The sequence below is a fragment of the Nannospalax galili genome, unplaced genomic scaffold (genome assembly GCF_000622305.1).
Source record: "Nannospalax galili isolate Female #2095 unplaced genomic scaffold, S.galili_v1.0 scaffold538, whole genome shotgun sequence".
NCBI classification, from domain to species: Eukaryota; Metazoa; Chordata; class Mammalia; order Rodentia; family Spalacidae; genus Nannospalax; species Nannospalax galili.
This window is the reverse complement of record NW_008343842.1, coordinates 357,995-379,989: the sequence shown is the minus strand read 5'-3', so window position 1 is coordinate 379,989 and position 21,995 is coordinate 357,995. Positions and strand designations below refer to the sequence as shown.

Below are 21,995 nucleotides of genomic sequence, written 5' to 3'. Positions count from 1 at the left end.
CACACACACACACACACACACACACAGACACACACACACACACACACACACACACACACACACACACACACAAGTATCTTAATTGGTTTCTCTGGAACTGGAGTTGTAGACTCTTAGCTGCCATGTGGGTGCTGGGAACCTAACCGGATGTCCTCTGCAAGAGCAGCCAGTGCTCTTAACTGCTGAGCTGTCTCTCCAGCCCTGCGAACTTTTATTTTAAATTGTAGTTACACCCTAACTTTTTTTATCCGTGGGACTCTCTCTGGTCATTTTAACAACTACAGCTTCTAAATGAGTGATATTTATAATCTTTAAGACTACTGATGAGAGAAAATTAAAAAATTTTAAAAGCACCAAAGCTCAAGGAAGCATTCAGAAATGTGCAGAGGGGTACGCTCGGTGGAATAGGTCTCTTTGGATCTGTGTACTCAAAAGTCAGTTCTGTTACCTATCTGGAAATTTAGGTTCCTATCTCCGCCACAGGCTGCTTACCAATGCAAGGCACAATTTCAGTGTTCTGGAACCTTTCAGTTCCTCCCACCCTAAGCATTCCTCCTCTTCCTGAGGGTAGGGTGGGGTGGGAGAGGGATAGAAGCCAGGCTGCATATTGGTGTTGTGTTATGCCAGACATGGTGGGGGTGGTGGTCTGTGACCCTCCTAGGGTAGTGATTGAGTCTGGCTGGAGGATTGCTGGGGGCAGTGGAGGGGGGATCTGTTCTTTTTAACCCTTGGGCCACCACGCCCAGTGTTCTTTGTGCTGCATGGCTGCCACTGAGCTGGGTAATGCTGTATGCCTTTGATTCAGTCTTTTCTGACTCTTCTACAATGGTTGGAAGCAAGAAATCCCCAGGCAGGCTGTATGATCAGGCACCAGGAAGAGAGGAAGGAGCCCCAGGCTATGATGTAGTCCTGTCCCTCAGGAAGTCTCTCCTTGCTGAGGGCAGATGAAGGGCAGATGGGACTGATAATGAGTCACAGGTCTCTGCACCCTCCTTTACCCTGCTTCCCCAGGCTTCAATTCTTTAGACACTTGCTGGGTATCTACCACATGTCAGCTTTACGCAGTTCCCTGGGAAGGATAACCACTCAAAAAGACATTTTCTCTCCCTCCCTTTCTGAGAAGGCTAAAGCCTGGTGGGGTTTTGGTCCCTTGGAGATAAAGAAACCAAGAATATGGACCTATGGGGTTCCCATTCCTGCCCTTCCTCCCCCAGGGTGCCACCGTGTCCCTCTCAGAGACAGTGCAGAAATGGAGAGAGTACAGACGGCAGTGTCAACGCTTCCTGACTGAAACTCCACCTCTGGCCGCAGGTGAGTCCCCATGAGCCCTTGCCCAGCCAGCTTGCACTCAGCCCACTCCCAGAAGGCTCTGATAAAACCCAAGTCTATGGGTCATTTGCCTCTCTGGACTGCCACCTGCCCCAGGCCTCAGTCCCAGTGGTCTCCCTTTCTCCTCACATGAATGCCTTCCTGCCCACCTCCTACCTGCCCAAGGTTCTTCAAGCCCAACAAAAGAGCTTCCTTCCCTCAAGGATTCTTTAATCCTTTCCTATCTGCCTGAGGGCAGCTTTGGGGTTACTATTTTGTTTCTATCTTTACCTCTACCCCCAACTCCAGCTCACAGAGCAGGGACCCAGCTGCCTGTGTTCTATGTTGAAGAAGGTCTAACACACACGTTTATATGAATACACCTTTTTTTTTTTTCTTTGAGACAAGGGCCCTTGTAGCCCAGGCCAGCTTCCAATTCACTAAGTAGCTGAGGATGATCTTGAATTTCTGATCCTCCTGTCTCTGCCTCCTGAGTATTGGGGTTATGGGTATGTACCACCACACTGAGTTTCTTCGGTGCTGGGAATGGAACCCAAAGCCTCATGCATGGTAGGCAAGCACTCTACAAACAGACTCATGCGCAGCCTTTCTAGGAATAGATGTTTTGGGGGAGTTTACAGGGTGGTTTAAACAACATTAGAGCCAGATGGGCCTGGGTTCAAATCCTTAGTCATATCATAGCAACTATTTCCCTATGAGCTGTAAAGGGTAGTTTAAAATAGAATTGTAGGCCAGGTGTGGTAGTACGTGCCTTTAATTACCAGTACTCATCCTTGGAAGGCAGAGGCAGGCAGATCTCCATGAGGTCAAGGCCAGCCTGGTCTATGAAGTGAGTTCCAGGCCTGCTGGGGTTATAAGGAGACCCCATCTCAAAAAGATCAAAAGAATAAAAAAGGTTTATTGGGCATTTACTATATTCATTTATCTATATAACACAACAGCCTTTATCCCCACAAAGTTCTATGGGTCAGGAATGTGCCCATTCTACAGAGGAGGACACAAAGATGTTAAAGAATTTGTTCAAGGCCCTGCCCCTGATCGCTGGCAACTTCCTTCCTTGGTGCTCTGCATCGGGTAAGCACTGTGGGAGAGTGCTCTGCATACAGTAAGCACCCAGCAGAAGCCAGAGGACTGCAGCTTCAGTGGTGGGGAGAGGAAGTTGGGAGGAAGGAGAAATGATGGTTAAGCACAGGCAGGGACTCAAGGACTTCTCTATTGCCCCAGGCCTCTTCTGCAACCGGACCTTTGATGACTACGCCTGCTGGCCAGACGGGCCCCCAGGTTCCTTTGTGAATGTCAGCTGCCCGTGGTACCTGCCCTGGGCCAGCACTGGTGAGTGTCCCCCTTCACTGGACCCTAGAGGCTAGAGAAGGGGAGAGCATGGTCTCCCTTCCTCAAGACCCAGCACTTGTATACCAGAATGTCTTCAGGCCTCCTAGAGGGTGAATCACCCACCTAGAGGGGTGGTAGTCAGGAGTGGCAGGTGTCAGAACTGCCTGGGGTGTGACCTGGGTCCAAGGCCTGTGCTGGCAGGGGTGGGGGAAACTGTGGAGTCAGACTTAAGACAGAAATATGGCCTTCCAACCTAGAAATGAGGGAAGGAGCCAGGTGGGAAGAACAGATCCTGGGGACAAAGAGGAGATGCCCAGAGCTGTCAGTGTCTAGGGTATGTGTGCATCCGTGTGTGTTTATATGTGTGTGTGTGTATGTAGAGGTGACTTTATACCTGGGGTCTGTCTGTGTAAATGTGTGCATAGGTGGCTTATACCTGGGGGGGGGGTGTCTGTGTCTGTGTGTATAGGTAGCTTATACCTGGGGTGTGTGTACATGTGTGCACATGTGTCTTTGTGTGTGTGTGTGTGTTTATGTATAGATGGCTTATATCTGGTCGGTGGGGAGGTGTGCGCATGTAGGTATGTAGGTAGTGACTTCCTGACTATTTTAAGGATTCACAGGGAGCAATGATAAAGGGCATTGGTGGGCTGGCCCCTCAGACCCTTCCCAACCCACTCCTGCCTAGAGGAAAGGTGTGGCTGGATGGGTGGAAGAGTCACTGCCCACAGAGCCCTCCAGAAGGTCCAGGTGCTCCTGACTGCAGTAAGTTCCATGCCTACACCTCCATCCCAGCTCCCATGCTGAGGGCCCATGGAGGATAGCAAGGACCAGCACCCTTGCTACAGCGAGTCCCCGTGTCCATGAGGGGAGAAAAGACACTTTGTGTTTGTGTATGTGCCTGTTCATGTGTGTGCAGGTGCACATGTATGTGCAGATGTGAATTCACATACGTGTTCCTCCATGTAGAGGCTAAGAATCAACTTCAGGTTGTCCTCAGGCACTGTCTTGGCTAGACTGGATGGTTAGCAAGCTTGAGGGAACTGCCTGTCTCTACATCCCTAGTCCTGAGACTACAAGCACTCACCACTATGCCTGATTTTTTTATATGGGTGCTGGGGGTCGAAATGGGGTCTTCAAGCTTGCATGGCAAGCATTTCCCAGACTGGGCGATCTCCCCAGCCCAGAAATGGCGCACTTAAGGTAATAATAGGGAATACTCATTGAGCGTTTGACCCTGTGTCCAATCCTGCTCTAAAAGCAAGGCATCTGTTTCGTCTCGATAGCTACCCTGGGGTCATGCTTGTCCACATGAAGTAACTGAGGCTCTGGAAGATTTAAAAGATTCAAGTCACTTGTTCCAAAGGAGGTGGCAAATGGCAGCATCTGGATTTGAACCTAGAGCATGCCCTTACCATTAGCCCTGGTCTGTGATCAAATGTAGGAATAAGGTCAGGCTGGGGGAAAGCCAGGTCTTCCTGGAGAAAGCAGCCTGGCAGGCCTGACATGAACTTCACTTCAGCACAGATTGTGTTTGGTTTGATGAGGCCCAGGTAGGTCTTCTAAAGAGGCTATACCCATCTCTCCCTGAGCTATGGAGGGCGAGCTGGTGACCTCAAAAGAGGCAGGCTCCCAAGTGGGTTAGTGACCCTTAAAATTCCTCAGCACAGCCTGTAGTCTGCCTCCTGACAGAGTTATGCTCATTCAGTCCTACCCACAATCCTCTAAGGCAATTACTCACATTGATGAGGAAGGTGAGACACAGAGAAGCTGTATGGCATTTCCAAGATCACACAGCTAGTCCCTGGCAGACCTGGGCATCGGTCCAGGAGACTGGGTTAGTCTCTGCATTAATTGTTTAATTGCATGCCCAGGCTTCCTGGAGAGCTGGGCTGGGCGGTGCCTGAGCATGTGGTGCTGGCCTGGAGACAGGTGAGTGGTCTGAGTGACCTTCATATTAATAAAGTCAGTGAGCTCCTGCCCTCTCCCTCTGAGCCCTGCAATCCCATGGCTCCGTTTGTGAATGGCCCAAGCTCTCTGTGATCCAGTTTGTACACTTGGAAGGTAGGATAAAACCAGGTGACATGGAGAAGGGAGAATCAGGTCCTTCACACACACACACACACACACACACACGCACACACACACACACACACACACACACAATCCCCATTTGTTTTTCTACCCACCCTACCTGCTTCTGGGATTTCCCACTTTGCACACACATTCCCTGCCTCAAAGATTTGGGACTTATGCTTGGGCAGCCCAGCTGGGCCTCTAGACCCCAGGGAGCCAGGCATGGGACAAAGCCCATCACTCAGCACTAAGCACCCCCAGCTCTGCCTGAGCTTGTGGCTCCATCCATCACCTTTAATTTTATTTGAGCAGGAAATAGGTCCTGGTGGTGCCCGTTTATGAGCGAACACGGTTTTATTGCTTTCTCCATGAAGATAACAGCCTGTGCACAGGCCCCCTGCCAGCCTCCTCCCCTCCCTTCTCGCCAGGCTAATTTACTCCCTTTTTGACACTCAGAATTGCCAGACTCTGCCTCTGTTCTCCTGAGTTAGGGACCCACAGAGATACCCACTGGGCTCACACAGCGTAATTAACTGCACTGGTGGGGGGGGTTCCCTGACCCCACCTAGGACGTAAGGGAGTGGGGAACGGGTTTGTTTAGCTTACCTCAGGGAGCACCGGGTGGAGGTGCTACACAGCATGAGCGAGACCAGGGAGAAGACAGGCCATGTCTCTGGCAGCTTCTCTTCAGAAAACACGCTCAGCAGAGAATCTGAAGAAAATGGAGTGGACAAAGCTCAGCACCCCCTAGGCCTGAAAAGTAAGAGGCAAGCATAGGGTCTGTCTGTCCCATGACAGATGGAGTTAGGATGGAGAGGCCGCCAGCAGGGCTGAGGCAGCAGAGGGGCCATGGCCAGAGCCTCACACTCCAGTAGAGCAGGAAGAGCAGAGCAATGTCCGAGTTCTTTTCTCCCTAACCCTTCTGTCTTCTGCCAATGTGTCCTGTTGGCCAAACCATGTGCAGGACAAGAAGTTGTAGGGTGCTCTACCCAGGGAGCCAGCCTTGTAGGGTTCACAGCACGGGAGACGAGTGGGTGACCTCACAAAGAACTAAATTCAAACCAACAAGCATAGCTAAAGTCCTTGTCAAGATTTAGGGATGCCACTGAGACTTTGTGTGTGGGGGGGTGATCTATGTAGGGGACTTTCACCATGGGACTGAGCGGGTCAGGCAGAGGTGGAGAGGGAGGTCAGAGCCACCTTCTTCCTGGGTGAAGAGAATGAGAATTTCAGGGAGAAGTGACCTTGGGGCCGGGTTGGAAGGGCAGGCAGATGCACAAGGGGAGGAGGATGCTCTGGGGACACCTTGAACACGGGGCAGCGCCTCAGGCCTCAGAGATACACAGTGTCTCTGGAAAGCCAGCCAACGCCTTGTAGTCTGACCCCTGTCACTGGGGACTCAGGACTCTGGATGTTGGTGAGAGACTGGCAGCCGAGAAGTAGAAGGACGGTGTTGGAAGAGTGTGGCGTACACAAGACGCCCGCATGTGGCCTTCCAGCCCAGGCCTCTCGGCAGCCTCATTCTCCCTCATCACTGATCACACATCATCCCAGCCTCATTAGCTGCCCTCTCCAGCTTCCTACCTGTTTGTTAGCTTAACTCTAATTATATGAGGGTCATAAAATGCTTTTAAAATAGCCTGTAACTCACAATTCTTGGAAACTTTGACAAGTTGCCTCCAGAGTTATGTTAAGTCTGGGAGCTTTTAATGCAAGCCGAGGCTGCCAAGGGGAGACTGAGGCCCACGTGGGCCTCATAGGAGCTCTGGCCCTGTAAAGCTGGCAGAGGCAGGAAGGCCTCCATTGTGACCGCCTACCATGCCTCAAGTACTTCATTTCTCTGTCTCCTGAGAAGGATGGTCATTTTACAGGTGGGGAAACTGAGACCCAAAGACACGATGTGACGCTCCCAAAGTGCCACAGCTGGAACCAGGATTGGAATTTGAATCCAGACTTCATGACCTGGGCTTCTTCTAAGCTCTGATGCTCTGTGGTGCCTCATCAAGTACTGGCACCCTCATTGCCAGCCCACATTTGACCCCCTGCTAATCCTGCCATGTTTAGGGAGGGCCAATGCCAGTCTCCCCGAGTCTCACCATCTGTGAAATGGGGCCCCCTGGTCCTTGCCAGCCATCCCTGTTGCCAGGGTGCAGAAGCTAATGGATTCACAAGCAGCTCTCCACAGCTCTGAGTGCCCGAGGTCCACGTGGAAGGGCGGCTGTTAGCTTGATTACAGATGCCGTGGCAGCTTCCGGGAGGCGAAGTGTTTAATTGGGGGTTTTATTTCCAGCACCAGGGTCTAACTTAATGAAATATCCCTGGGCCTCCTGGCATGTGGCCGCCTGGTTGTCTTCCTTCTATTGACTGGCCGGAGCCAAGCCCCTGGCTGTGATTGGCCAGCTCCTCCAGGGCCTGATAAAGCTGGCCTGATAAGCAGGGCTATGCCCAGTCACCCACCTCCAGCCACAAGGGGCGTTTGGGGACCAGGAACCAGCCTTGGCTTTTAATATTTGATGTTAATGAGGGCTAACTGATAGTGAACTTGAAGGCTGACTGAGCTTCTTTGGGATGCAGTGATTCCTTGACTCTAAGCCAGGAAAGCACACATCTGTACACACACCACTGCCTCACCTCCACGCTGGCCCTGAGTAGAGGGCCCAGCACTGCCCAGGCCGTCTGGGGGCCCTACCGGCAAGGGAAGGGGCTGCATGTGTGGTAATCCAAGCTCAGGGGATGGACAGAGGGAAATGGCATATGGCGATGGTTGATTCTTGGCACGTCTGGGTGCCAATTTTCGTCAGCTTGGAAGCAGAGAGCTGCAGGTTCGAGTCCTGACTTTGCTTTGTCCTAGCTGTGTGATCTTAAGAAAACCTCTTGGCTTCTCAGAGGCTCAGTGTCTTCATCTGTAAACTGAGACTAGCTGTGCCTCCCCTGTGAGGTGACTGTGACGTTCAAAGATGTTAGGCATACAGTATGTGTTCAAGATTTGATTCTGTGAATGCACACCTGTAGGAGAGGACATGCATATTGCCTGTAGAGAGGGAGACCGCAATTGTATAGTAGTGCCTACTGGATGCTAGGCTCCGTGCCAGCTGTGGGAAGTCACACCTGTGTGTGCTGATGATGCGTGTACTGGAGACTTCCTTTGCAGTGTCCTGTCCTTTCCTCTGGCTCCCCGGCTTCCTCCTTTTTCCTCCATTTCCTCCCATCCAGATGGACTATGAGTGGCCTTGGTAGCAATTTCATTCCGACAGAGTTTGTCCAGGTCCCCATTACTGTTCTTGGGGTAATCTACAACCAAAGACAAATTTTGTCATCTACTAAAAGACTTGACCCCCAGTAAAGAATTTCAAGCATCCGTGCAGCAGATAAAAGATGCATTTGGGGCCCAAGAGCAGCTCTTCAAGATGCTAAAACAAGACCATGTGCCTCCCTGTTTCTGCATTTGTGTTTCTGCCTTTGTATGTGCCCAACTGTTCATAAAACACATTAAAGGTATTTCCAGTGCTCGGCCCACAGCTCCTCCCACTGCCAGAAGAGCTGCCATGAGAATCGGGGTTTTGGTCCTCTTCCAGGTAAAGTCTCTTTTAAAATGCTGGTTCTGGGACAGGGCAATAGCTCAGTCGGTAAAGAGCTTGCCATACAAGCATGAGGACATGAGTTCAGATCCTCAGCACCATGTAAAAAACAGAGGGTAGTGGTGTGTTCCTGTGATCCTGCACTGGGGAGGTGGAGATCAGAGGGTCCTTGGAGCCTGTTGACTAGAGAGTCTTGGCCAAACCTGTGAGTGAGCCCAGGTTCAGTGAGAGACCCTGACTCAAAAAAATAAGGTGAAGTGTGATAGAAGGAGACAACTGACATCCAGCATCATTCTCTGGCCTCCATCACAGCTTCTCCAAGGAGCAAAGCTGATTTGCCTACTGTATACCCAGATAACATCTCTCTCCTGAAGAGGGACTTGGTTCTGGGGTTATTCACAGAAGGAAGAGAGAAAGAAGGTAAATAAAGCACATGGAGGCTGCCCATGCTGGGTGCTAGGTGACAGGGTTTTTGTTAAGGAAGACTAAAGCTTGGTTGACTGTCACATGACCATCCTGGAAAGGGGCTGCCATAAGTCCTACAATAAAAGTCTCCTTGCCACATAACAATGGTCTCTGGATCTGTGGAACTGAAGCTTTGTACTAGAAGGCTGCCCCTGGGCAGTCCCTCGAGTATGGGTCTCCCTACTCTACTGCCAGTCCGAGGTCTTTGCTGGTTTCTGTTTATGCTGTTCTTTTCTAAGGGGCTGTTTGTTTTTGTGATGAATCTTGATTTCCTGACCAGGAATGGTGCATCCTTCCTCAGTCTGGGAGCTCCCTGAGGGCAGAGCCTGAATTGTTGGTTTCTCTCAGATGAGGCCACCAAGAGCAGTATCCATGTCCAACATGGGACTGGGGGTTACTTAGAGAAGCAACCTTGGTCTTCCCATTGGATTGGAATGAAAAATTTCCAATAGCAAAGACTGTGTTTGTGCCATGTCCCTTTCGTTCCTTTTAAAGAAAGTTATTGAAAGAAAGTACGTGTCCCCCTTAGACTGGGGCTCCCTGAGGATGGACTGTGTCTCGGACTGGAGCTCCCTGAAGTAGAGGCTGCTGTGTTTCCTTTCTGAGGAGCTCAGTACCAGCTTTGTTCTCAGGGCTGTCTATCCCTACGGAATGAATATGAGAGGGAGAAGGGCTCAGTCTGGAAGATCAGAGATCATAGTGAGTAACTGTGTAACTGACGGGTCCTATGATGTTAAGTGCTGGGCCTTGTCGATGCTATGATTTTGAGACTAGGAGCCTAGACATGGAGCTAAACTAGATTTATCTCACCTAAAAGCTAAGGAGTCACCCAACTGTGTTCTTGGGTGGCTGGGAGGGAACAGCTGAGGGTGGCTTGGTGGTCCTCACCTTGGTGTTTGTGTGTGTGTGTGTGTGTCTGTGTGTGTGTGTGTGTTTACAGAAGAGGAACCTGTTACTAACTCAGAAAGGCCAATTCTGAGGAAGCAGGATGCCCCTCTCCTGAGGAAGGGATATGGGGTTCCCGAATGGGGTAGGCCCTCATCTCCAGGCTGAGGCTCACCTGTGCTGTCTCTTCACCCCAGTGCTACAAGGCCATGTGTACCGGTTCTGCACAGCTGAGGGCCTCTGGCTTCACAAGGACAACTCCAGCATGCCCTGGAGGGACCTGTCAGAGTGTGAAGAGTCCAAGCGAGGGGAGAGAGTAAGCTGAGGGATTCATTCTGAATGGGGGTTGGAGAAGACCTGAACGGGGTGATGGTGCTAAGTCAGAGACCCTGGACTTTGAGTGGGGCTAGTTGTGGTCAGGACATCTATTCCCCTGCTTCTGGTGATTCTGCACACCACGCTGTCTGGCCAAAGATGGTGTACATTCACCTTGGAATCAGGATGTAGACATCCCTGAACCATCACCATAGGCTGTTTCCTTCCTTGATTCTAAAATCCTCAGTGGGGCCCCAAGTTATCTCAGTCCCTGGACCTTGGAATGAAGGGTGTGGAAGAGGGAGAGTCATGGGCTGTGCACACATCCTTGTGTCCCTGTGTGCACACAGAGCTCTCCAGAGGAGCAGCTCCTGTCCCTGTACATCATCTACACAGTGGGTTATGCGCTCTCCTTTTCTGCCTTGGTCATCGCCTCTGCCATCCTCCTTGGCTTCAGGTAAGGGGGCCCTGGACCTGGGAGGGGGCTGCTTTATGTTCAATACTGTGTGGTCAGCCTAAGCTCCACTGTGTACATACACTGCCCCCAAAAGAGAACCTCTCATTTTTAAGAATGGATGATAAAATAGTGCAGAAACCAGACGAGTCCTTCCCAGCAAGCAGGCATAACTGCAGTAATCAATAATTCAGTGTGATTTTAGAAAATTCTCAGTGCTTAGAGATTTCACTGTATTTAGACCTTGTTAACTTCCATGGAAAAGTTCTTTCTGAGGTCGAACCTAGCTAAGCACACCTGCCAGAGTAAAAACTGGGGGGTAGCGTCCTTCCATTCCTGCTGGAGCAAGCCAGGGGAGCTGAATTCAGGGACAGAAAGAATTATACAGGCAGAGAGTCTGGGGTGTCAACCATCTAGAACAGGAGAGATGGGCTTCCTCCTCCTATGTCAAAGCCACCTGCTCGAATACAGCACAAACATTGAGTGCTCAATAGATGCATTCACTGGATGAGTGTTGGGTTAGCTACTTTTCTGTACCTGCGAGATACAATGAGAACAATTTAAGTGAGGAAGGTTTTGTTTTGGCTCATGGGTTTGGAGAGTTCAGTGTTTGGTCACTTGACCCCAATGTGCTTGGGTAGAAAATGGCAGCAGTGGGTTCCTGTGCCAGAGAGGACTGTTCGCTTCACGATGGACAGGAAGCCAGGTGGAACTGGGGGGGGAGCATAACCTTCAGGGCTAGAGAGGTGGCTCAGCAGTTAAGAGCACCGACTGCTCTTACAGAGGACCTGGGTTCAATTCCCAGCACCCACATGGCAGCTACAAACCATCCTTAACTCTGGTTCCAGGGGAATCCAAAGCCCTCTTCCAACCTCTGAGGCATTGCATGACATGGGTGCACTCATATACATGCAGGCAATACACTCATCCACATAAAATAAAAATAATAAATTAAATAAATAAATAAATAGAATAACCTTCAAAAACATGGCCCCAGTAACCTACTTCCTCCAACTAAGCCCCACTCCCTAAAGTTTCCATCCCCTCCTGAAATACCAGCTCCAGCATTCCACACGTGAACCTCCATGGGACATTTCATATCGAAATCGTAACAGATATTCTCCTCTTTTATTATGAAATATTTCAGAGATTCAGAAGTGCAGTGATAAATGTAAATACTATTCAGCCTTGAAATTAAGCATTCTGGGCTAGGGAGATGGCCCAGCAGTTAAAGCACTTGACAGAGAAAATGCGAGGGCCAGAGTTCAGATCCCCAGAAACCCACGTTTCTGGTGGCTCACTTGGAATCCAGCCTCAGAGGTTGGAGATGGGAGCCCCAGAGCAAGCTGGCTAATCAGACTAGCTATGAGCATTCTGGGCTAGGGAGATGGCCCAGCAGTTAAAGCACTTGACAGAGAAAGTGCGAGGGCCAGAGTTCAGATCCCCAGAAACCCACATGTTTCTGGTGGCTCACTTGGAATCCAGCCTCAGAGGGTGGAGATGGGAGCCCCAGAGCAAGCTGGCTAATCAGACTAGCTATATCAGTGAGCTCTGGGTTTGATTGAGAGACCCTACCTCAATGAATAAAGTAGAAGAGTGATCAAGGATGATTTCTGACATTAGACATCAACCCCAGGCCCCCATGTGCATGTGCACACATGCATGTACAACACACAAGTAAAAACATGCATACACACACTAGCACACCACATATACACACATGAAAAGTTGGAAAAGAAGAAAGAAAAGAAACTATTCCAAGCCAGGCACAGTGGCACACACCCATAATCATAGCACTGAGGAGCCTCAGGCAAGAGGGCTGTCACAAGTTCAAGGCCAGCCTGGGTTAGGTGCATAGTGAGTTCTAGGCTAGCCCGTGCTATAAAATAAAGCATCCCTCACAGTTGACCCTGCCCCAACAGGTTGCTCACTCTGCCCCATCTACCAGAGCTAATCCATTTCTTAGTGTCCATAAAATATACAACATGTTTTGGGATATTCTTAATAGCATAACGTCCAGGGGGTGGGGGTGGGCTGGGGGTGTCCAACATCATTTTATGTGAGATGCATTAATGTTAATATGGGTAGATGTATTTCATAAGTTGTAGCTATCTTTCCATATTTCATATTTGTAGCACAGTTGGTGTATATTTGAGAAGTTTCTCCTTTTTTCTGTCTGAATTAAAAACCTAGCCTATAGGGAGCTTCTTACCTGTTGTCTTACCTGTGTGTCGCCCAGGTTCGTACACCCAGGGGTAAATCACCTGGCCAATAACCACCTGGTTTTTATTAATTTGCCAGCTAGTATTAGATTGCTGCCCAAGTGATCATTACCAGCTCGCCATCTCGCCACCAGTGAGAGAAAGTTTCTCTTTGTTTAATAGCCTGCCCACATTCAGTCCTTCCAGAGTTAAGTGTGGCTAATCTGAGGCATGTGATGTGACTCATTGTCATTTAATTTGCATATCTTTGATTCCTGGAGAGATAATCACTTTTCATAATTTATTCCTTGAATTGCTTACTTATAGCTTTTATTTTCTATTGGTTTATTTCTCTCCTTTTGTATATTAATAATTGAGTAATACATTAATTATATATTAATTTGTATATTAATTTGGGATGTTTTGCTCTTAATCTATGCTTATTTTCCATATGTGATGCCTTTTATGCACAGAAGTTTTGGTATTTTTTAATTTTATATTTATTATTTTTATTTTATGTGTATGAGTGTATTGCCTGCATGTACGGGAGTGCACTCCTGTTGTGCAATGGCGAGGAGGTCAGAAGAGGGCTTTGGAATTCCCTGGAAATGGAGTTAAGGATGGTACCTAGCCACCATGTGGGTTCTGGGAATTGAACCCGGGTCCTCTGCAAGAGCAGTCAGTCCTTTTAACCACTGAGCCATCTCTCCAGCCCTGAAGCTTTGATATTAAAACAGAATAAAGTTGGTTAACTATCAATTTTTATGGATGAATAAAAAGATATCAATAACAACTATTGATTGCCGGGTATGGTTGTGCACGCCTTTAATCCTAGCACTTGGGAGGCAGAGGCAGGCGGATCTCTGTGAGTTCAAGGCCAGCCTGGTCTACATAGTGAGTTCCAGGACAGCTGGGGCTACAGGGAGACCCTGTCTCAAAAAGACCAAAAAAATAACCAAAGAAAAAGAAAACCCCCCCAAAAACTGTGGAGTAATGAAAATTGATTTTTATCAGTTAATAAAACATTTACTCATCTCCCCCCAAGACTAAATTTCTTTATGCATCTTTTAATTTATGGTCACAAAGTATGTCGCCTACATTTTCTTCAGGGAGTCACAGATTTTTGTTCTTTCATTGTGGTTCTTAGATTTACCTGGAGTTTATTTTTGTGTAGTGTGGAAATCAGGGATTTTATGTCATTGTGTCATATACAGATGGCGATTGCGCTATGCCATTGCCAGTATTATTGGTTTGTCTTAAGGGTCCGTGGATTTGTTGGTAAGTTTCTGTCATTTATATCCTTTTCCATTAGTCTATTTACCCTATCTCAAAACCATAGTACCTTATTTCCTAAAGATTTCTTATAAATCCTAGTTCCAGGGCCAGAAATTGGCTCCACAGGTAAAGGTGCCAAACCTGATGACCTGAGTTGAATCCCCAAAACCCACATGATAGAAGACAATAGACTCTCATAAGTTGTCCTCCACCTTGAACATGTGGGTCCCAAGTATACACACACATACACACACACACACACACACACACACAGAGGGGGTTAGGGAATCTTAGTTCCATGAAGGCATCTATCTGTATGTCATGACCAGTTCCAGTCCGTGTCTTCCATGGTCCTACTGTAGTGGTGAGAATCTGTAGATGACCAAATAGAGGTACCAACATCACACATCCTCACTTGGGCCCCGATTCTGAAGGAAATATTTGTGTAGTTTTTCCCTTAAGAACGATGGCCCCTCATGCCAGGCATGGTGGCACACGCCTTTAATCCAGCCCTCAGGAGGCAAATCTCTATGAGATTGAGGTTGGCCTGGTCTACATATTGAGTTCCCAGTGGGCTAGAACTAGGGAGACCCTATCAAAAAAAAAAAAAAATGATAGCTCCTGCCTGGGGATGATAGTCTTTATCAGATAAGGTGCCCTCAGATTTCCAATTTGCTGCACGCTTGTTTGTTTTGTGTGTGTGTGGGGGTGTGTGTGTGTGTGTGTGTGTGTGCGTGCGTGTGTGTGTGTGTGTGTGTGTGTGTGTGATGAGCATGGGTTTCGTGCTGTGCCTGTGGAGGCCAGAGGACATTACAAGCTCCAGCAAAATTCCTGATTCTGCCCCTTTCCCCACGCTAGGGTTGCAGGCTTGCACACGCTGGGGTTACACAGGACTTTTTACATGGGTGCTGATGATCTGAACTCAGGTCTTCATGCTTGTACAGCAAACACTCTTATTCACTGAGCCATCTGCCCAGGCCTCGCTACGTATTTTCACATGGAATTGTACCCAGTGCCTTCTCAGTTCCTACTGTGTGTCTAGACCCTCTCTGCCCCTGAGAACAGTTCAGAGGCTTTTAGGAAATAGGTCCTGTCGAAAAGAAGCAAACTGATTGGGAAAACTGATCCTCACTCATACATCTCTTTACTACACATGACTGTATTAAAGAAAGCATTGGCAAGGAGAGAATACGGGCAGGAAGCAGGCCACAACTGCCCAGCTGAGGGCTCCATGGAGATGAAACACCTCAAGGATTTTCAGGATTGAGAGGAAGAAGGACATTCACAGGGGAAGGACAACATGAACACAGTTTCAGAGCTGAATGCTTGTTTGATTGGGGTGGGGGTGCTGATCTGAGAGCCAGGGTTTGTGGAGCATATTGTTGGCTGTCATACCAGGGAAGGGCTCTGCTTTCTCCCTCAGACACCTACACTGCACCCGGAACTACATCCACCTAAACCTGTTTGCGTCCTTCATCCTGCGAGCTCTGTCCGTCTTCATCAAGGACGCAGCCCTCAAGTGGATGTATAACACAGCTGCCCAGCAGCACCAGTGGGATGGGCTCCTCTCCTACCAGGTGTGTGGTGTGGCCAGGAAGGGGTGGGTAGGGGAGAGTGCTTGGTGAAGGCCTGCCTCCACTACAAAAGGTCTGGGATGAGTACAGGCAAGAGCAGTCTAGCCTTGGCCCTCAGGGGACCTGTAGTCTGATGGGAAGGATAGCCCACCTTGGGGAACCCCTAGTCAGATGGGAGAGGCAGTCCACCCCAGGCAGCTCTAGCCTAAGGTGAGAACCCTTGCCATAGGGAGTCCATTCTGACACAGGGGAGTTCTCTGGAGGCCCAGCTGAGTTTGAATCCCAGCCCTACCATGAACCAGTTGTACGCAATTTGGGACCAATCAGTTAACTTCTCTGAGGCTCTATTCTCTTCCCAGCTCAGGGACAATATCACTGTGTTTTCTTCTACTCAGGATAGGGAATGCTCAGTGATCTAAAGCAGAGTGAGCCCCAGCACTGGTTCAGACCGGATGGAAGCTCTCTCATCCTTCATTAACCATGGCAGGACACTAAGGAGGGGCAGGAGGCCGGATTGCTCTTCCCATAAGACCCTTCCTTACCCCCCAGGACTCTCTAGGCTGCCGCTTGGTGTTCCTGCTCATGCAGTACTGCGTGGCGGCCAATTACTACTGGCTGTTGGTGGAGGGCGTGTACCTGTACACTCTGCTGGCCTTCTCCGTGTTCTCGGAACAGCGCATCTTCAAGCTGTACCTGAGCATAGGCTGGGGTAAGGCCCACTCTGGTTCACCTCACCACCTCTACTGGGGCCTGTTTGCAAGGGATGGAAGACTGCCTAGCTCCTCTTCCAAATGGCTAACAACACACTGCCAGACTGAGTGGCAGGACCTTTTTGATGACCCCCCCCAAACCCCCATGGACACAAGGTTATAGTTACCCATTCCCAGCCTTTTGTATAACTTGTCTTAATGGAAGCTTCCATCACCCAAATACCACCCTCTAGCCCTTCCACCACACCACTGGAGGTCAGGACACTGTTCCAAGTAACCTCTGCTCTTAAGGTCCTTTGAAGGAGAGCATTTCACACTCAGAGCAGGGCATCCGGAGACCCTGAGGGAGACAGTGAGTCCTGGGTCTCACAGTGGTCAGGGTATGGCTGATGAGGGCTGATGTAGGATGGTGCTATTGTAATTGTGAAGGGGAGGGCTCAGAGGTGAGGCAAGTCAGGTGGCCTGTGCAGCCAAGGAAAAGGCATCCCTGTGGATGTGCCTGGAGCCCAGCTGAAAATGTTCTAGCCGAAAAAGTTTACTAAGAACCATCGTGTCATTTTTTTTGCTGGAACATTTCTGGTTGTGCTTCTGCCTGTCTTCTGCCACGTGGGATTTGTGGGAGACAGGAAAACAGCCCCTCCTGGAGGAGCCAGCAGGCACCCCAGAGAATAGGCCCTGCCGTCAGCCCTCCATCTGCCCTTGAAGTTCCAGGGTCCTCTTCCTCACACCCCGCCCCCGCCCTGCTTGCCTCCTTAGCTTCCTGCTTCTCCCTTCCTGTCTTTCTCACCCTCACTTCCTTACCTCACCTGTTCTGCCCCTTTCGTCCTGGCTTCCAGAGGGTTCTCAGTGCAGTCACAGCAGACTCCTCCCTCTGGCATCCCACCTCCCTTTCTCTCATCCTAGTCCTGCCTGAGCCTTTCTAAGGCTCTCCTTGCTGATAGCATCCTCCTCCCCGGCAAGGTTGCCAGCCCACCTTCCAGGAAGCCTCCTCAGGATGCTGGCCCCTCAGGGCTCAGCTCTCTGGGCCTCTTACTATCCTTGCATGGTGGTGCTTCCTCAGCCACATCATAGATGACAAGAACTAATGAGGTTTTAGTGGGGCCAGTGTATTAAGGATCCTAAGACTCAGAGAGCAACGGGGCCTTAAAGGCGGAACAGCAGAGCCCAAGAGGCTCCTGGCATCCTGGCCCCAGGCCTTGAGGTCTGCTTATCACACACAGGTCTTGGCCCGCGCTTGTCCCTCAGCATCCCCCACAGGCTGGGAGTTCTCTACAAGTGACATGTGGGCCTGGCTTGTACATCCTGATCCCTGCCTGACTCTCCCTTTCCTCCTACCCCATCCTGCTAGACTTTTCTCTTCCTTCCTGGGCCTTTTCATCCTGCCCGGTGCCCCATCAGGCAGGGCATCTGGAGGGTTCTAATGTTCCCTAGGGGTGGGGGTGGGGGCAGGCCATTGAGGAGAGCTCAGAGAAAGGCTTCCTCAGGGTGGAGGACCGTGTCTGTCCATTCTGGGAAATGGCATCAGTACTGTTTGTATCTGTCACCATAGCAACCTGAGGACAGGACCAATCGAAGGGATGTGTGCAGAAAGCAGAGGATTGGTAGGGGTCGTAGGAGACGCATGGTGCTCTGGAGATCTCTGAGCAGGTGATGGGGGTGGGGGGCCAGGTCTTTCCTGCCCACTCTAGCCCAGGGCTCAAATTCCATTGAGTATAAGGGCAAGACCATGGGGAACTGCTGCCCCAACTGGAACATCCGTTACTGGAGGAATTGGGGTGGGGAAAGGCAGAGAAGGACAGGGACTGAGAGAAAGCAAAATTCACAGAGACCTGAGTGCTCTGTGGTGGTGCCAAGAGGCCTGGCCCAAGTCAGGGTGCTGGGGGAACATCTAGCTTCATGTGCAGGTGAACTAAAAGTAAGACTCTGGTGACAGTGGGAAGTCACACATAAAGGTATGCCAACTTGTGCAGTCATCCACGAGCAGTTGGGTACCACCAAAAGGGAAGTGGGTGATGGGTAGGGAGGTATGACTTCCAGGGCCAGTGTCTGTGTGTCTTAAATTGAGCCTCCTCCCCTAACCTGTCTTGGAGAAACTCAGCCTTTAAGGAATGTGTCATTTTGGCAGGTGACAGGGGTGAGCTCTTGTTTCTTTACAATGACCTTGTTCACTAAATGCTAATGAGCAAATGAAGCTTATGAAGGTAACATGAGTGAGCACCCCCAAACCGGAGTGAGGTCTCAGAGAGGAAGAACAGCAGTTGGCTGAGAGCACCCAAGAGGGAATTTCTGTACATGTGTGGCTTAGGGAATCAGCATGTTCTTGTCTAGAGAGCATCCCTTCCCTCACTGATATATTGACTCATTCAATCACTGTTCTCATTCCATCTATTCTTCTGGGCAATGGCTATGGGGCAGAGTCTATGCTGTGCCCTGGGTCCCTCACTGGCCATCCCATTCTTTGTTCAGTCTCCTGAAGGCCTGTTTATACAGCATTATGGATGTTGAGACAGCTGGTCTATGTAAAGACAAATGGGCTGTGGGAGGCCCTGGGGAGATGACTCAGTGGATAGAAGTGCTTACTACACAAGCATGAGGACCTGCGTTTGATCCCCATAATCCCCATAAAAAGCCAGGTGCAGTGGTGCGTGTTTGTAATCCCAGCACTGGGAAGGCAGAGAAAGAATTCCTGAGGCTCACTAGCCAGCCAGCCTGGCCTAATTGGCAAACCCCAGGCCCTAGTGACAGCCAGGGTCCCCAAAATCCCCTTTGGGAACACATCCCCAAAAGACCTCCCATAAGACCCTATCATTTGAAGTCTCTACCACCTCTCATTAGGACCTAGGGAGGTGCCCTGATCCCAGGGAACCCTGAGGACCAGGCCATTAATACAGGCCTTTGAGTGATGCTTATCCAAACCTTAGCATTCGGCCAAATGAGAAGTCTTATTTTTGTAGCTATTGTTATCATAGGCTGCTGTGGACAGTCACTTGGTCTGACAGCAAAGACAGGGTTCCTGGCTCTCTTTCAGGAGTCTGCCTAGGCTTTGAGCAGGTGTATGGGGCGGGGGTTTGCAGGTGGAGGGAGCTAACACCTGAAGGGGCTTCTGGGACCCAAAGAAGTGGATTGAAATGGATACACGGGCTGTAGCAAGGATGCACAGGGCGTCAGGGAGCTCACCTCGTCCCCTCCTTATCTAGCATAGTCTCCTTACATTGTTGCCCCAGCCCTGGGCTACTTGAGTGTCTGTGTCCTGGGATCTCAGGAGCCAGGAGCCTGGAGCCAGATCCTGACAGTGTCCCTGGTACAGCAGAGGGCTGGAGGGCTGGACCATAACATCTCTGTAGGGAAGGGTCCAGGGCATTTGCATGGGGTTCCAGCACCACCTCCATTCTCCTAATCACTCAAAACAGCCTAGAGATATGTTTTGGGACCAGAAAGGGAGAGGGGCTGGAGGTGTGAGGGGCCCAGGGTGTGCAGAGGCCCAGGCACACGTGTCAGTGGCTCTGGCCTGCCAGCCCCTCTCCCCTGTCTCTCTCCTCTCTCCTCTTAGGTGTTCCCCTGCTGTTTGTTATCCCCTGGGGCATTGTCAAGTACCTGTATGAGGATGAGGGGTGAGTGTCCCACTGCCAGGGGATGGGTGTGCTGAGGTTCCTATTCTCCCAATCCCAGGGGTTCTCACCGGTGTATGGAGAGTTAGCAGAGGGACAGGAGCAGGGGCTCTGCAATCCCCACTCCGAGTCCCTCCACTGGGACCCTATGTTAACAAACATTGCTGGCCTCTGTGGTGCATGATGCCGTCCTATAGGCTTTTACGTAAAATCTGAGAGAATTGCTTGTTGTTTGGTGTATGATGCTGCCTACACATGACTATATCCAGAGGTCCCTGAAAAGACAGAGGCCTATGTGTCTCGGCGTATGTGTGACCATGTACTGAGGTCTGCATGTTGTGGCTATGGGTGTGTATTTGTAGGGCTCTGTGGCTGTGTTGGCCTTGTGCACTTGAGGCCCCCGTCCTAACTGGGTGCTGGGGCCTCTGGGAAGCCAGCTGGATGCCTCGTGTGCTTCCTTCTTCTCAGCTGCTGGACCAGGAACTCCAACATGAATTACTGGCTCATCATCCGACTGCCCATTCTCTTTGCCATTGGGGTGAGTGACAGAGTTGGGGGGAGGGGGAAGTGGAAGTAGCTGGACCTTGGCTGGGGCCAGGCTAAGGATTTGGGGAGGATGAGAGGGTCTCAGCCACCTGCTCACATGCTTTACAGGTGAACTTCCTCATCTTTATCCGGGTCATCTGCATCGTGGTGTCCAAACTGAGGGCCAATCTGATGTGCAAGACAGATATCAAATGCAGGTGACCTCACCAGGCTGGCTGTGGGAGGCCCCTCAGTCTTCCCTTCCAGTAGAGAGGTATTCTGGGGTGCTCTGTTTAGAGCCCTATAAAACCCTCTTCTCCCACCCAGGCCTGATCTGGGACCCCTGAGGCCTGTCCCTCACTCTGCCCTTAGCAGCCACCTGGGCTTCTGGAGTCTTGAGCTCTGTTCCTTCTCCCTCACTGCCCCAAGCAATGTGACTGGGTTATTTGCAGCAGAAGGAGTGCTTGACTCTGATGATAGAAAGGAGACAGAGCACAGAGTCGGGGAGGAGTCTGTGCACATGGACCAGAATGATTCCAAAGGTCTCCCCCTGTCCCCAGACTTGCCAAGTCTACCTTGACCCTCATCCCCCTTCTGGGGACGCACGAGGTCATCTTTGCCTTTGTGATGGACGAGCATGCCCGAGGGACACTGCGCTTCATCAAGCTGTTCACGGAGCTCTCCTTCACCTCCTTCCAGGTGACTCATGGCTGGGGACTCTCGCCTGGGAGGGACACAGATACCAACCTGCATCACAGATGGGAAAGACAGGCAAGCTGAGGCCTGGGGGAGTAGTCCTGGCCCCAAGTTACAGAGTTGAAAGAGCCAAAGGCATGTCCCCAGGTGTTCCAACCCACACACCAGTCTCCTGTGTAAGTCCATGAAATGAAAAGCCTCCCCAGATGTGGTTCTGAGCATCTGGAGAGAGGGGCACTGGCATCCACTAGCATCCTGCCACGAGTTTTACACACATGGTACATTTAATCCTCCCAGGACCTGCAGTTGTGTGAGATTGTCCCCACTTTACAGAGCTGGAAACTGAGACTCAGAGATGCTAAAACAAGATTCACAAGGTGTTGTGTGACCTTTTCTAGGAGATATCAACAAACATCTATTTGCCCCAGAGGGCACTTACAGCAGACCAGTGAAATGATTCCACTCCACTAGCCTGGTAAACCAATGAGTTTATCACAGTTACTTACAGAAGCATGATTGACTCAAAGGCAGTCATCCCTGAAAAGCCCATCCCAGCATGAGTGATGTCACAAACACTGCATCTCTGGACCTCCCTGTACACTTTGCAGGCAGCTCCTTCAAAGAGTCTCTTCCGGCAGCAATTGTTACTGCTTACATAACCTTGGGGAGGGGCCTTGTAAATTCCATGAGCTCCCTAAGCCTGAAATTTTTCTTTGGCTGATCTACTGAGTCTCCTTCCTCCCTCCCTCCAGGAGGGAATGTTTCAGTTCAGAACTGCCCACACACAAGGCAGGGGTCACTCAGTTTCAAAGCAAGGAGTTGATCCTCCCACTAGTGTTAGATGATGCTGCAGGGTGTAAAAATGGAAGGAACTGACCTCTCAAGAGTGCTACTGATGCTTACAAGCACATGGAGCAGTGTGTGTGCATTCATATAAGTAGAGGGAGGGAGGGAGAGAGAGAGAGAGAGAGA

At 50.3% G+C, this 21,995-nt stretch overlaps 1 protein-coding gene across 1 annotated transcript in view; it reads left to right on the top strand.

Moving 5' to 3' along the window:
• Positions 1-21,995, top strand: part of Glp1r (glucagon like peptide 1 receptor) — a 32,583-nt gene that overhangs the window by 6,093 nt on the left and 4,495 nt on the right. Inside the window, exons 2-11 of the mRNA XM_008840042.3 lie at positions 1,215-1,311; positions 2,554-2,661; positions 9,863-9,981; positions 10,331-10,437; positions 15,334-15,487; positions 16,034-16,193; positions 19,745-19,805; positions 20,271-20,340; positions 20,457-20,545; positions 20,888-21,026. Of these exons, the coding sequence (XP_008838264.1) occupies positions 1,215-1,311; positions 2,554-2,661; positions 9,863-9,981; positions 10,331-10,437; positions 15,334-15,487; positions 16,034-16,193; positions 19,745-19,805; positions 20,271-20,340; positions 20,457-20,545; positions 20,888-21,026 (1,104 nt within the window). The remainder of the gene's footprint in view (positions 1-1,214; positions 1,312-2,553; positions 2,662-9,862; positions 9,982-10,330; positions 10,438-15,333; positions 15,488-16,033; positions 16,194-19,744; positions 19,806-20,270; positions 20,341-20,456; positions 20,546-20,887; positions 21,027-21,995) is intronic.